Source organism: Prionailurus viverrinus, chromosome D4, assembly GCF_022837055.1.
Source record: "Prionailurus viverrinus isolate Anna chromosome D4, UM_Priviv_1.0, whole genome shotgun sequence".
NCBI classification, from domain to species: Eukaryota; Metazoa; Chordata; class Mammalia; order Carnivora; family Felidae; genus Prionailurus; species Prionailurus viverrinus.
In genome coordinates this window covers 4,952,249-4,968,416 of record NC_062573.1, presented here as the reverse complement: position 1 = coordinate 4,968,416, position 16,168 = coordinate 4,952,249, and the positions used below count along the sequence as shown (strand labels likewise).

Genomic DNA, 16,168 nt, shown 5'->3' with positions numbered 1-16,168 from the left:
CACAGGAGGACAAAATACGGTCTAATTTCACTTACATGATGTATCTAGAATAGGAAAATTCATAAAAAGTAGACGAGAGGTTAGCGAGGGCTGGTGGTTTGGGGGAATGGGGAGCTATTGCTTCCGGGGCTCAGAGTTCCTGTTTGGGGTAATGAAAAATGTTGAAAACACATAGTGATGGTGGTTGTACAGTATTGGGACTGTCCCTACCGCCACCGAATGGCATTAGCGATGGTTAAAGTTAAAAAATTTATGTTACGTTTTACCGCCAAAAAAAAAAAAAAAAAAAAAAAAAAAGGAAGAAAAGAGAAAACCGTGGCTTTGGAAGACAGACGTGGGTTCCACGTCCAGCCCTCTACTCCCAAGCTGTACGGAGAATCTGAGAGTCAGCACAGAGGCGCACACACCGGCCTCTTCCGGGCTTTCTCCTCCCCCCACCACCCCCGCTTCCCTCACATCCCGACTCTTGTCTTGCAGTACACATTGTTTTGAAGGGTCCTCAAACCTTTTTTTAGCACAAGATGGAGGCATAACTTAGTAACACCCTTATATGTGTTCTGGGTGCCCTCCGCTCGCCTATGTGGAGAGCAGGCCGCTCACACCACAAAGCGCTCTTCATGCTTCCGCCCCTCCCCCCCCCCCCCCCCCCAGAGCTGTTAGACGGGGTCAGTGCAAATCTGCTCCTTCCCACGTGGTGACGCGCTGGCACCCCGTCAGGTCCCTGCATCTCACTTGTATTTCTTCTACTCGGGAGCCCTCGAAATGGTGTTTCAGAGCTTTATTCACAAAGATGTTCAGCGCAGTATTAACTATAGCGTTACAAGACTGGAAAACGACCTAGAGGTCCGATGTGAGTAGTTCCAGAAATTATGGTAGCTATGCCTGAAGGAATGCTCTGCAGCTATCCAGAAATGCGTGGGAGGTGATGTTAAACGGAAGGGAAACAAACTTCTCACTTAGATTTGACAGCAACTATGTAGACGCTTTGCAAAATGAAAAAATAATTTAAGAGAATATTATGAAAGGTGGTTGAGGTAGTTGGGCTAGTTCAGTGGGACGGTCGTGATGTTTTAATTTTTCTGGTGTCTAAACATTCTTCTATTTTCTGGCACGCTGAAAATAAACACACACACACACAGTTGCGCTTTTTCGAAACCATGAGATCAATGGTGTCACTCAACCAGGACACAGATATTCGTGGTGTTTTTCCGACCCGTTCCGACACAGCCTCACCCGCTCATGCTTGAAAGCCAGGCTATCAATCTGCTTTCATCTTAACTTCTCCGTCTTTAAGGGGTTTTTTAGGTGGATAAATATGACTCAGCAGAATCACGTGCAAAATCAGGGGCTGTAAGGTGGATGATGCCAGCATACCCACAGCTGATCTGGAAGCTGGGCCTCTTGGGCTAGACGAAGCGAGCAGGATGCCGCCCGCATGGCCTCCTGCAGAACATACAACAGTGATGCTCACTCGGTTCACCGCCTCCACCCCAGCGCCGGCTCCCTGAGGGCAGGGGCTGTGCTCCATTCATGGGGAGGGGGTGCGGGGGGTCTGGCTGGCAGGCTGGCCCAGAGAGAGCCGCACCGGCTTGCAGAGTCAACTCTCATGGCGCTCCATCTATACCGGCCTTTCGGCAGATGACCGGCCCAGAACAGGAGGCGTCAGTTTTGCTAACATTTACCAAGACACGCAGCGGGCCGGAGGGGGGAGCGGCTACTTTCAAATGCACTGCCTTAAGATGACTCCATGTGTGAGCTGCGAGAAACTCTGAACAGGAAAAGGGATGAAATGAAAGCACCCAATTCTCTTTTGGAAAGTTCTTTAAAACTGAGGCCACTGTGGTTTGTCTTCCACAGGGAGGGTGGTAGGGTTAGTCTCGTTCAGATTTCGCGATGATATAATTTTAAACAAAGGAGTGTGGCAAAAGTAAGAGTCTTAAAAATTCATTCGTTCGAGGCAAATTCAAGAACACTGCTATCACCTATCCTCGAAAAGTTGCAATCTTCCACCAGGCACAGAAAGGATCCTTGGGCCAGCAATTAAAATCATTTGTCTTTCATCCCCTTCTTGCCAAAAAGGACCCCAGCCCTAACTAGTTAATCCCTAACACACACTGCTCCTCCCAGAGTTGCCTGGCAACTGCTAGGAGGCGTGTCAGAGAGCAAGAAAGGCCTAAATAAATGAGCTGGAGCCTGGGCCGCCGCTTGACATGGATAAAGGGGGTTTTTCCGAACGGGGCTGCCTCGCCGCTTGTGGTTCTGTCCTTTAAGTGGAAGAGAGCAAGTTGGCATGGCCGATACTGTTAAATATCTTGGGCCTTGCGCCTCATATCCTCTGGGTGACGGAAAAATGGGTCCCGTGATCTGCAGACACCCTCCCCTCTGCCAGGTAGCACCAACCTCCAAAGCCTCAGAGACAAGGCAGGATGCGGCGGGTTTGTGTTGAGCACCCTGAGCACAATCCTGGCCTCATACACTTCTCTGTTTCTTACTTTCTTTCAACCGTCCTGCCACCTGCTATTCCAGAACATACTCATTGATGCCTGCACCGTGTCATGCCCCGGGCCCAGTGCTGGAAATGCAGAGACAGAGTCGTTAACACGGAGCATGAGGAAACCAGAACAAAGACAGGCAAGAGGGTGTGGTGGAAGGAACCTGAGTTTTGGAGTCAGGCCGACCTGAGGCTGCCTCCTGGCTCTACTGCTCACCAGGAAGTCGCCGGCCAGCTGGGCCTTTGTTCCCGCACCCCCACCCCCCACCCCCGCCCTGTAAAATGGATAGTAAGGGGGCATTTGTAGGGAACTGTTGACATCACAGATGTGGACTGACTTAGAGATGAACCGGGCTCCAGCCTCGTGGGAGGCCGCCGAGCAGGTAGACTTGGCTCTAACTGGACACCCTTGGTGTCTCAGTCTCTGACCCTTGGGAGAAAGACTTCACGGGGGCCCTGAAGAGACACCGCCAGGGAGCCAACACAGGCCCTCCTGGCCGGGCACAAGCACACGGCAGAAGGCATGGACGGGAGCAGCCTAGCTCTGGCATGTGGCCGGCCTCAGCAGGGGGCTGCCTCCCTCTTCCCTTCCGGGCAGGGGAAAGAAAACGAAGCTCGAGATTCCCAAGCCAGCTGCATTTTGAAATTTTTCCAGTAGGAGAGACAAAAAAAAAAAAAAAAAAAAAAGGCCAAAGAGTTAAAAGTCTCCAGTGAGCTCTGGGCCCCTCAGCCTGGGGCTCGCCCTCCTCCCAAAGCCAGGGGGGCACCAAGGGGCACAGCAGGAGCTGGCCGCCAAGCAGAGTAGAAAGGAGCACAAGTCTAGTCTGTCATGTCTCGTGTTTTAAAAAACCCAAACGCTGTGACTTTGCAGTGACCCAAGTCCCGCGACTACGCGGGTCGGCCCAGGGTGGGAGGCCGCCACACCGTAGCAGAGTGGTGGTCACCGTGGGCATGCGACAAAGTGGCCATAGCAGACAAGCCACAGGAGCTCCCAGCGGCTGGCTGTGCCCTCCGTCTCGCGGGCTCTCCTCTGCCATCAGCCATGGAATGTTCTCCGCACACAAGGCTGCTGCTTGGGCCCTGTGCTGCAGTCTGCCTCAGAGGCTCTCCCCTCCAGGCTACCGCCTGCTTCTGGCCACCAGCTTTCTCCCCTCCCCTTATGTATCAAAGGCCTCAGTGTACCCCGATCCTTTGACCGAGTGAATCCACGTCAGGGATTCTGCCTGAGGAAATGATTCAGCCCGTGCACGAAGATTTATATAAAGATGTTCATCACAGTGTGATTTAAAATGGTGAAAGGTTACCGACGATCGAAAGAACCAGCATTAGGATAATGTGGTGGGCCTCGGAACGGATGGCAGCCTGTGGGGACTTGACACAAACCTCAGACACTTGCCTTTTTAAAGAGCCCCACAGATGATTCTGATCCACACCAGGGTGGAGAACCACTGGGGTCATCTGATGAGATATGTGCCACCATTACAAATGATGTTTAAGAAGAGTTTTTATATAATGTGAAAAAATGCTTGCAATATACTAAAGGCATAACCAAATTAACTGGGAACTGGACAGCCTTGCCAGGAATATCTCAACTGTCTGAAAGTGAAAAACCAAAAAAACAATCAGAATGAAACAAAAAGGACCCCCAAACCCTAAAGCCTAGGTAGAAACATGCTGACATGTCTTAATTCCAGATGATGGGATCACGGGTGTTTTCTCATTTCTAGTTCTCTGTTACTTTAAACTTTTTTTTTTTTTTTTTTTAAACCAAGAACAGGTGCTATTTTTATAACCAGAGAAACAACTAAAAGACAAGTGGCCCCGGGGAGGTCATCCTAACCTCCCTCTCAGCACTGTGCTGACTGCCACCCAAGGCACCATTCCCCACGCCACCCCGATGTGGCCAGTGCTCCCTATCCGTCATCCCTTCTTGGGCTCACATGTGCTTTGCAGTCAATATTTTAATTAATCCCCCAAACAATCTTGCATTGAAAGTGTTGTTATCCCATCTTTCAGATGAGAGGAATTGCCTAGAATTAAATCTATGGTTCAAAAACCATCCAGGTAACATGGTGATGATTCTTGGCCAGAAAATTTTAGGCCCTCTGGCTTCCCTCCCGGCCTTCCAGAAAAAAACCTCTTGGGAGCAGATGAATGGGACAGAAAGCACGACAAATCTGCCATATCTCACTGATTCTAGGGCGCAGATTTCTTCACACAGACACACACATCTCTGGAATCTGGATGTGTCTTACAACTGATGGCATCCAATTGTCATCGGCAGCACCCTTTCCTGTTTCGTAATGGTACCTAAAGTAAGGGTGCATTTTACGATCGAATGGCAGCTGAGACTCCACGAAAGGTACCATGTTTACAACCAAACTCGTTATCCTATCCTCAAAACGCTACTTTTAGCGACTATGTAATATTCTAGCAGATGGATATTTTTAAATTTATTTAACCAGTTGCCTATTCGGAACACTTAGTCTGTTTATGATTTTACCATGATAAATACAGCTACTGGGAACACGTTTGCATTAAGTTTTTTCTTTTTCTACTTATGGGCATCATCATCTTCTCCCAGAAGTCTTGGGAAGCATTTTGACGTTTCTTGCCCCATAATTTTTTATCTTTGCCCTTTATTTTTTACCTTTGTAGACCCATCTAGACATTTCTTCTTCATGGTACCTCTTCCCGGTGTCACCACCAGAGGGCTCTCTTCTGAGTCCCCCTGCCGGTCTCCTGGTCCTGCTTCCTGTATTTACTGTTCAAACATATCTCTGCTGAAAAACTAACATTCCCTACGGGGTGAAGTTTACACTTCTAGTCTAGCATCCCAGGCTCTGTCAAATTTGGCTCCAACCTCTCTCCTGCAGCCCCCTCTCCTTACCCAAACTCACGGCCCCAGACAAAGTGGCCGTGAGGAGTACTGCCTCCGAGCCTTTGCTCGCTCAGTTAACTCCACAGCCACCACACCAACGGAGGCTCTTTCTTTTTCCAAACCTAAACCATCAGACCCAGGTCAAGTTTCACCTTCCCTATGAAACGTTTTATGGCTTATTTGATCCTTATAAGCATCTGGGGATGCAGAATGATAGGTATCCTAATCCTCATTTCACAGGTGAAGACACTGAAGTTTAAAGAGATTAAGTGGCTTGTTCAAGGTCGTACCGCTTGGAAGTACACAGCCAGGCTTTGAACTCCAGGGCTTCCGTCCTTAAACCCAATGCCTTTTAGAGCCAAGTGCAAAGTACAACCATAAACTTCTTCTGAGGAGCAACTTGTGCCCAGATCATATATCCAGCAATGCCTACCAAGATCCAACAGCCTTCGGATTCTCGACACATACACGACGATAACGAGATCGTTTTAAAAGTGGAGACACCGCACGTCTGTCAGTTCCCAGCAACACAGGGGAAGGACCGGGCCAGTTATCCCATTCTCCTTCTAAGGATGGGAAGACAGCCAAATTTTTCTTGAATTATACGGGCGCTCAAATCAGCCCTAAACCTGACTGGTTTGGCTGGGCCCGAGGTCAGGACACAGAAGGAGAGCTGCCTCGCTTGGAGACCAGGAGGCAGACCTAGAGAATGTGCTTTAAGGGCTTTAGAGGACCCCAAGGAAGTCGTTCACAGGAAGCACGAAGAGAGTGCATCCCTTATGTTACGTGACCATGACACTGCCTGAGGCTGAGGCAGCTCAGCAAGTGAGGCCTCAGTGCGAGACGGGAGACAAGGAACAGGAGGCTGGTGGCACGAGGCCGCCGCTCCCTGACCCCCACTTTGCGGACAGTATGTCCTGGGTGAAGGGAAAGCAGGTGTTTGCTCCTATTCTGGGTCTCGCTGAGACACATGACCGAATCAAAGTGGTAAAAAAAATAAAAATCTTAACATGTAACTGTGGCTCATGGGGAAGCATAACCGAGAGTCACTATCAGAGTTTGCACACGAAACGTACCGTCTGACATATACTCACCTGCTGTCATTTAAGACAATAAAATGCTACAAGTTAAAACAAAAGACAGAAACAAACAGGCCTGGCCGACAGACAGCGCAGCCTAAGCTGGCCCCTCATCCCCACTCCGACCGGGGTCGGCTGCCATCACCCGCCGGCTCAGGATGAAGGGAACTCTGTGCTCCTGACAGAAAAGGGCTGTCGGCAAGGTTGCCCTCCACGTTCTCTCCTATACAGAGTGACCCAGGTCCCCAAGCCAACTTCTCCATTCTCCTTGGCCAGGAGTGGGCCGGGTAGAGGGGTATTAGATGAAAGCTTCCCACTGAAGCTGGGACAGTGGGTACTTTCTTTGGTTTGACCCGATGTCTTGATATCTCCACAATAACTTCTCACCTCACAGGGCAGGCGGGGGACATGGATGAGGCAACTGAGGCTCAGGAAGGCTGAAGGGCCATGGAGGCGGGTAACACTGTTTCCCAGTCCTCTGCACACTCCACCTTGGCCACACCTAAGAAGTGAATCCCCAGGACACCTTGCTTTCTCAAGGGTGGAGTAGAGGCCCCTTTAAAGGAAAAGGGCACTGGGACAGAGAGGGAAAGCACAGGCTTTGGGACTATCCGGCTCCTCCACTGGTTAGCAAGTCGTGTTGCTTCTCTGAGCCTCAGTTTCCCCATTTGTTAAGTGGAGAGGATCCGCAGTGAGAGCAGGTGAGTGTGAGGTCTGGGCACCGTATTTACATGCAGCTGGAGCTACCTGGGAGGGGAGGGATCTTAACAGTCACAGGGGCAGTATGACCTCTTTATGCCAAGAGGTAGGGTGAGGAGAGGGCGCCCTCCTGGCCTCACCACACACACAGACACACACACACACACACAGACACACACACACACGCACTCTTCTAGGTGAATTCAGCAACCAGATGAAGAGCTGGCTTCTTGTGACCCCTGCGGTACATTTCTCAGCCCTGACCAAACATGGATTTGTAAATGCCAAGAAGGTACTCACCGGCTCAATTTTCAGAGCGTTTCGGTAGCTGCCAAAGAAAGCGGCCTGGGCTTTGAGGAAGGCCCTGGCCACACCATCCCCCGTAGTTGTGGAGACCTTCTTCAGCCGGTTCTTCAGTGAAGAGATCTGGTGACAGACAGAGAGGAGACACAGGTTGAGGGCAGGGTGGGAGCATGGCCAGCTAAGCCCAACACGCACGGAGCTCCAGCAATTCCCCGGGCGGGGGATGGCTTTCATATCGCCGCTGCTGGGAGGACAAAATTGCATTCAGTATTAGGGTAGGTTCTCCAACTGGAATAGAAGGTCGTTCCTATTAGAGGGTATCAGATAAGAACAAAAACAAAACCACTTTCTAAGTAGTTTCAGTGTACCAGGTAAGTGCTTTCACATCAATTTTCTAATTTAATTCTGTCAACAATCTTGCAAGGGAGGGATTAGTGTTCCTGTCTCACAAGGGCGAAAGAGTCTCAGAGAGGTTAGAATACAGGTCTAGGAACAAATCCAAGAAGTGGTTAATTGGAATATGAATTGAAAGTCTTAGAATCTGAGCCCAAACCACACACATTATCTTGGTGCCAATTCTACTTCCTCTTCAAATTACTTACATATTATTACTTACTTATATATTAGAAATAAATGGCTTATTTAGAACATACAATATATATCTCACACCTCATACTCTATATGTTAAATAAGTATATTAATAATTGTTTATCAAATGTATACAAATATATGTATAATACAAATTATTATATAATTCATACTCTGAAGAAACAGTAGCAGCTTGTAGATATTTCCTCAAGAGATTTTAAAAAATAGACAAGAAAGCCATGGAACTGGGAAAAGCCGCCAGAAATACTTAGTATATAAATGTGAGCTATAAGGTCTTACATGGTGGCTAGAACTACATTGCAAATTTGACTTAAGGGCCTCCTCGTGGTCAAAGCAAAAAGAGAAACACGAGTTGTGAGATTCTTTGCGTCCATGTATTACAAACAAACCAGCCGAACAAATGAAAACACGTTTTCCTGGAAGTGGGAACTAAAAGAGATTTTTCCCTGTGAATCCTCAATGTGGGAAAGACTGTGTAACATGGTGGCTGTTGCCCCCAATGACAGAGACAACATCAAGCTTCCTGGTCTGTTTTGAACATGCTTTCCATCCCCCTCAGGATGCCACACTGCACAACTTCTGGGCACACCATTCACACTGTGTTCCATATGAAAAGTACCCCGGGAACATGGCAATATGGTAGCCTTGAGTCAATGGTGAGCAGGACCAGACATGGGCCCTGCCCTCATGAAGCTGACATTCCAGGAAGGAAAATACCAATCTGTGTGACCTTGCTACTGTGATGTGTGTATGACAGAGCTCACTAAGGAGGTCAAAGAAGGCTTCCTAGAGGAAATCAGGCTTGAACAGAAATCTAGAGGGTGGGGGTGCCTGGGTGGCTCAGTCGGTTGAGCATCCGACTTTGGCTCAGGTTACGATCTCACAGTTGGTGGGTTCCAGCCCCGCATCAGGCTCTGTGCTGACAGCTCAGAGGCTGGAGACTGCTTCGGATTCTGGGTCTCCCTCTCTCTCAAAAATAAATAAACATTTTTTAAAAATTCTAAAAAAAAAGAAAAAAAGAAATCTGGAGGGGGAAGTATAACTTGGCAAAGAGGGGAAGGAACAGTACCAAACACAGGGGAAAAAACCCGATGGTGAGAAGGAGTTCAGTGAATAGAAAGGACTGTAGGTTCCGTGGAGAGAATGGTGGAGAATATGGCTTAAAACGAGGCGGGGGGTGGGAGAGAGGCAGAGGTCAGAGGTGCTGTGAGTACATTAAGGAGTTTTTTCCTTCTTCTTGAGGGAAATGTAAACCTAATGACGGTTTTTAAGCACACAGGTGACATTTCAGGAAGGTGTATGGGCTCAGATGTAGGACTATGTAACGGCCTGACATTATTCAAGAATAAAATAGAAAAATTAGATGCAGGTGGCCCATGAATCATCTACAAATTTTAATATGAACGAGTGATGCTCATTTTTCTGGGCATAGGCTCCACAGTTTTCCTCAGATCCCTAAAGGTGCCTGTGAACCTAAAAATATTAAGGATCCCAGATCTGGGATAGATTACATAGACTTTAGAAATGCTCCTAGGACATTATTTCTTATTAACAAGCTGCTCATAAGGGATTTTTTAGTGGTTTATGAAGATATATTTTACATACCATAAAATGCACTCATTTGAAGTATATAGTTCAGCCGTTTTTAGTATAATGACAAGGTTGTAGAACTATCACTATTATCTAATCCCCAAATATTTTTATCACCCCCAAAAGAAACTCATCTTACTGTCAGTTACTTCTCATTCCCGACCAGTCTCCCCCACCTCCCTCCTTCACCCTGTCCTATGTACCCAGTAATCCCCCTTCTTTCTCTATGGATTTGCCTATTCTGGACATTTCACATCAATGGAATCATACAATATGCGGTCTTTTGTGACTGGCTCCCTTCACTTCGCATCACGCTCATTATAAACAAAGTTACTCCATGTTGTAGCACTTATCAATACTTCACTCTCTTTCACAGGTGAATAATATTCCGCCATATGGACATACCACATCTTATCTATCGTATGTATTTATCTAGGGAATGGGCACCTGGGTTGTCTCCGCATTTTGGCCATTACGAATAACGCTATGGAGACAGCAGAGATTTTGAAGAAACTGAAGGGATAAAAAAATCCTCTGTTGCCAGAGCCTATGAAGATGAGCTGGAAGGGCACACGAAGTCATGGAGCACTGTGCTTGGCACACAGTAAGTCACCATGGAGGGCTTACGGAGCCGAGGGAAAAAAATCCCATGCTGTTGCTAATGGGGCGTGCTATGTGTTTGAGCAGTAAACTGAGCGAAGGTCGGGCTACGGCTGATGTCCTTCTCTGGGAAGTCAGAAGCGATGGGAATATTCACAGAGGGGGGTGGTTACCCTCTCTCTGCTTGGAAGTAGGCCAAGGAAAACAGTTTTCCTCTAGAAGGAGTTCTGAGTATGTCTCAACACCTGGGAGTAAATATCCCATTGATGGTGACCTCTCCTGTTCTGGGACACATAAGCCCCTTGCCAGTCGTGAGAGCCCATGAAGAGCAAGGCAGGCCACTCGGCACCCAGGCAGACTCTGTCACGGACTTTCAACTTGAAACAGCAATGTGAAAAAGAAACATGCTTTATTAAAATGTTAAAAAATATATATACATAAATATTGCCCACTTCCCACCCTCCCAGTAACAGAAATGCTGCCTCTCCCAGGGACTAGGGTGACATTTCCATCCTTTGAAATGGTGCACGCCACTGTCACTCTCCTAGCTCCTCAAAGGCCTTGGGCCACCTGTGCTGCAGATTATTCCTCACTTAACCTTCCCCGGCCTTTCCCTTTCATTCGGGAGGTGTTTAATTACCTTGGATTCACAACGCTGCACTTCAGGTGAGCCTCTCCTAATGGCCTCATTATCATTTTACACAAAGAAGTCGTTGCTGATTGTAACTGAGCAAATACGAGTGTGTGCCTTCCCGCCTGACCCAGCTGGTCTGAAACCAGCCAAGTGGTCCCGGGCTCTCGCTGCCCCCGTGACCACTTAGGCCAAGACTTCAGAAGACCTCTCCTCACCCGGCAACATGGAGAAGCTTCTGTCAGCACTTCCAACTTGGAAACTTCAAGCATATGTGCATCTGATAACCGGTGATAGCATTTTGTCCTTTAAATAAAAGCGAGGGCCGACGAAGGCTTAACATAACCCACAGTCATACATCTAAAACTGAACTTGCCGGGAGTACTCGCGGGGGTTCTGGTCAAATCATTAACATCGGGGTTCGCTGGGCATAATCTGGGGGCGATGGAAATGCTGATGAGGATGGCTTCCTCCTTTAATGAGGTATCGGGAGGAAGACAGAAACAAACAGAAGAGGATACTAAATCGAATGCATCAGCTTCTCCCCCCCCCCCCCCACCCCATCTTGGTCACTGCAGTGTCACCCAGCTCCTCTTTTCCAGGGCCAGAGGCAGATGTTAGATTCCACACTTACCCTTCCTCACCCACTACCATCCTCCACCACCCCAAACAGGTCCCAAATCCGCCCTCTCCTCTCCGTGCCCATGACCATGGCACTGTGCCATCCAGCTCCATCCACCCTCTCTGGCCCAGACTGGTGGAGTAGCTTCCTAGACGAGCTCTCGGTCTCCAGTGTCCCCTCAGTGCCACCCACCCACAGCTGTCCCAGTAATGTCAGAAACATACGAATCCAGTCACTTCAATCCCTCCGTCAAGATCCTTCAACGCCCCCACCCTCGGCCATCACCACCTGCAGAAAAACATCGCAATGTCTCAAGAGTCGTTGACACTCTGCTCAACTGGCCTCACTTCCCTCAGCCCCACTTAACGTATATTGGACGGGTGGTGAATTACTATCCAGAAGCCTACACCACTGTCCAGCCCATACACATGGTGACTACTCAGACAGCGTGGTCTCTTGTCCCTTCCTGTCCTTTTTGTGAACATCTATGCACCCTCTGAGAGAGCATCCAGATGCCCATAAACGGGGGCCAAGGAAGTAAACTATACCACATCCTCACGATGAAATATTGCATAACTGCTAAGTAGTATGTGACAGTAGTTGAACTGATGTGAAAAGATGTCCACCAAATACTGCCAAGTGGGAGGAAAAATGAAAGTTGCAGGGCAATATATACAGCATGAATCATTTAAAAATTTATATATGCATATACATACATATATGCTTATATATGTAGTAAAAATCTAAAATGCCATGTATCAAACTTTAAGTATGCAGGGATGCTTTTGTTTTCCGTTTTACGCACTTTTGATTGTTTTGATTATCCTTTATTAAAAAGCATATGTTCCTTTTATAATAAAGAATTTAAATGAGGTATTTTTCCTTAATGGTCAAATGAAAGATTGCCCTGGGTTAAGGGAAAAGAGGGAATCCAGATGTCCCCTCATCTGCAAAGCCTTCCCTGACCCCTAAGACAGGGTTAATGACACCCTGCTGAGGCCGCTTGGACGGCAAAGGTGAACTGGGGCTACCACGTCTCCTGCTCGACTGAGTTCCCAGAAGGGCCAGCAGTGCTTGGCTGGTGTAACCATTCCGCCCTTGCTGCTACATGAAGGAACAGGCAAAAGAATGTTTTGATATCCTAAGTGGCATTTCCAGGGGCTGAGCCATTCTGCTTGGAGGAAAGTCTAGGATCACATTCTTCAAGCAGACTGATCACTACAAGAACCTGGTCTCAGTTGGGAAGGACTGGGGGAGAAACAGATACCCACCCATTCCCCTTCTGCAGAAAGCCACCACTCAGATGCAACCAGAACTGCAGGGAAAACGAACCTCCGGATGCTGAAGCAGTTGAGGCGGACAGCCAGCCCAGTCTTAACACTGTAAATGCAACATGTGCAATGGCAAAAGCAGTATTTCCCACCCCACCCCCACCCCCGACCCCTGTACCGTGTTCTTGCTTCACCTGGTCACGGAAGGCTCTACCTCACAGATCTTGATTTCACCTGCTTCTCTGTCCCCATGCACTCCTCAGGTGGCAGGGTAGCCTGACTCACCGAATTTTAAGATCAGAAACCTGGCTTTCCTACTTTCTTAACCTTTCTGAGCTTCCATTTCCTTTGCTGTAAAATGACGTATCTGCAACTGCAACCTACTTACGTTGTGAAGATTACAATACGATGGCCGTAAAATGGATAGCGGGTGGAGCGGATAGCCTAATTTGCTTTGGTATTCATGCTTCCTCTTACCTGGACTATTGCGACCATCTTTCAATTGGTGGCCCTTCTATTTTCACCCTGGTCTCAGACAACCTTTGCGTGAACTTGCCTTTCTAAAACAAGAGGCTACATCGTATCACTCCCTTCCTCTAAAATTTTTGATGGCTCCAGTGGTGCTGGGTGGCTCAGTCGGTTAAGCCTCTGACTTCGGCTCAGGTCATGATCTTGTGGTTCTTGGGTTCGAGCCCCATGTTGGGTTCTGTGCTGACAGCTCGGAGCCCGGAGCCTGCTTCAGATTCTGTGTCTCCCTCTCTTTCTGACTCTCCTGTGTTTGCGCTCTCAGTCTCTCTCTCTCAAAAATAAATAAACGTTGAAAACAATTTTTTAATTTTTGGTGGCTCTATAGTGCTCACATAATCAAAGTCCAAATTTCTTAGCACAATATTCAAGGCCCTCTATGGGCTCGGCTCAAGCTCCATTTCCAACGCTGCCTTCTACTGAATTTCAGAGGTCTCCAAACCACCCCTAAGCCTGGGATATTCTTTATCCTATTCTTGAACAAAATCCTTTCATTAAAAAAAAAGCCCCTTTCTGTGACACCCTCTGTCAGAACAAATAACTCTTTCTTAGGGCACAGTAGCTTACTCCTTCCATTGATCCTAATCTTCGCAGGCCCCATGCTGGAGATGTGCCGGGAACAGGTGCGGATGGCCAGGACCCAGTGCAGGAGAGCTGTCTGTAGTCAGGCTCCCCCAGAAGAGCCACAGGCAGCTTGCTACTACTCCAAAAGGGGCTCTCGGGTGGTATATATCATCATCCTCATATTCAGCTTTCTGAATAACCAGTATTTTTACATATCTTCTTACACCAGAATGAAGATAACTTATCAGCGCTCAACAGATATAGGTTTCTTTTTATTTTATTTTACTTTTTTTAATGTTTACTTATTTTTGAGAGAGAGAGAGAGACAGTGTGGGAGCGGGGGAAGGGCAGAGAAAGGAGGAGACACAGAACTCGAAGTGGGCTCCAGGCTCCGCGCTGTCAGCACAGAACCCAATGCGGGGCTCGAACTCACGAACTGTGAGATCATGACCTGAGCCGAAGTCGGACGCTTAATCAACGGACCCACCCAGGCGCCCCGGATTTATTTTGTTATTACTCGGTTGCAACTTGTGGGCGGGGAGGCAGGAAGGTGGAGATAAAGACGGCCCACAATTCACCTATCCCCCTCTAAGACGCTCCTATCCACTTCTGACAGGAAAAGGGATCTACAAAATACTGCCAGACGGGGAAAAACGCAAGTTGCTGAGCAGTATATATGGCAAAAATCGAAAGCGCCACGTATCAAGCATGAACTATGCAGGGATGCTTTCACTGTCTATTTTATGCACTTCTGATTGTTAGGATCTTTCAGTAGCATCCCCACTGCTTGGAGGATAAAGACTAAAGTCCTAGCCTGGCCTGCAAGGCCCGGGGTGATTGGCCTCAGCCTCTCTCAGATTCGAGGCTCTGCATCCCCTCCATGGCGTCCACCCTCTGGACTCCGGTCACACTGGCCTCTCGTGCACCCCAAGACCTCTGGTGGGCCTGGTCCTCCAGAATGCTCCCAACACCATGACCCCCTTGCCCACAACCCAGCGCTGTCCGATAGGCCCGTCTGCCAATAATTTATTGTCTGTGTCGTCTGCTGTGGTAGCTGCAACTGAGTGCTCGAAATGCTCCTGGTGTGATTGAGGAACTGAAGTTTTTATTTTATTCCATTGTAATCAATTAAAATTTAAATAGCCACATGCGAATAGTGGCTGCCGTACTGAACAACGACCCGTCATCCTCCAGGTCTCAGCTCAAATATAATCACTTCCTGGGTCTGACCCCTCAGAGTAGACCAAGGTTCCCTGTCACATACTCTCCTTGTACCGTTCCTTCAATGTGAAATGGTGCATGTTGCAACAATCCCATAAATGTCTCTTTTCTATTAGGCTGGACGTTCTAGGAAGGCAGGAACCATGACCATCCTCAGGGCTGGCACAACAAACACTTCAAGCAGAGAGTTTTAAAAAGTCTGACTCAGGTAGCCTGTGCAAAGGACCCCACTTCTCGCCTTAACTGCCCAGTGTTAGAAATGAAGTCAAAAGGGGGCGCCTGGGTGGCTCAGTCGGTTAGGCATCTGACTTCGGCTCAGGTCATGATCTTGTGGTCTGTGAGTTCGAGCCCCACGTTGGGCTCTGTGCTGACAGCTCAGAGCCTGAAGCCTGTTTCAGATTCTGTGTCTCCCTCTCTCTCTGACCCTCCCCTGTTCGTGCTCTGTCTCTCTCTGTCTCAAAAATAAATAAACGTTAAAAAAAAAAAAAAAAGAAATGAAGTTAAAAGATTTTTTTGTTTTTCCCAGACATCCAGCAGCACATGGAAAGAGGCACTAGAATCACACTTTCTTTCTCCCTTTAAAAATGGCCTGTAAGGGGGCTCCTGGGTGGCTCAGTTGGTTAAACGTCTGACTTCAGCTCAGGTCACGATCTCCTGGTTCAGGAGTTTGAGCCCCATATCGGGCTCTGCGCTGATAGCTCAGAGCCTGGAGCTTGCTTCAGATTCTGTGTCTCCCTCTCTCTCCGCTCCTCCCTTGCTCACACTCTGTTTCTCTCTCTCAAAGACAAATAAACATTAAAAAACAAATTTTTTTTTAAATGGCCTGTAAGGACCAAGCCACATTGATTTTTCCTTTCCTGAACAGACTAGATATCAAGGCTGCTATAAGATCCCCCGCGCAATTCTGGGTCTGGAGAGGAGAGAAGGAACTAATTGCCTTGTTTTCCTATTTTCAGGGACACAGATACATTGGCTCTCTCTACTACCTTCACATGGGCAATGAAAAATGGCAGTGTATCTACCAGTGCCTTCGTTCTTGCCTCAAATTTGAAGCACAAAGTCTTGATGTGTAAAGGCAATCC

At 48.0% G+C, this 16,168-nt stretch overlaps 1 protein-coding gene across 15 annotated transcripts in view; it reads right to left on the bottom strand.

The window, feature by feature from the left end:
• Window positions 1–16,168, bottom strand: part of DENND1A (DENN domain containing 1A) — a 513,319-nt gene that overhangs the window by 148,005 nt on the left and 349,146 nt on the right. For all 15 annotated transcript variants that reach the window (XM_047829482.1, XM_047829479.1, XM_047829488.1 and 12 more), the window contains one exon: window positions 7,451–7,576. In XM_047829482.1, coding sequence (XP_047685438.1) covers window positions 7,451–7,576 — 126 coding nt within the window. The remainder of the gene's footprint in view (window positions 1–7,450; window positions 7,577–16,168) is intronic.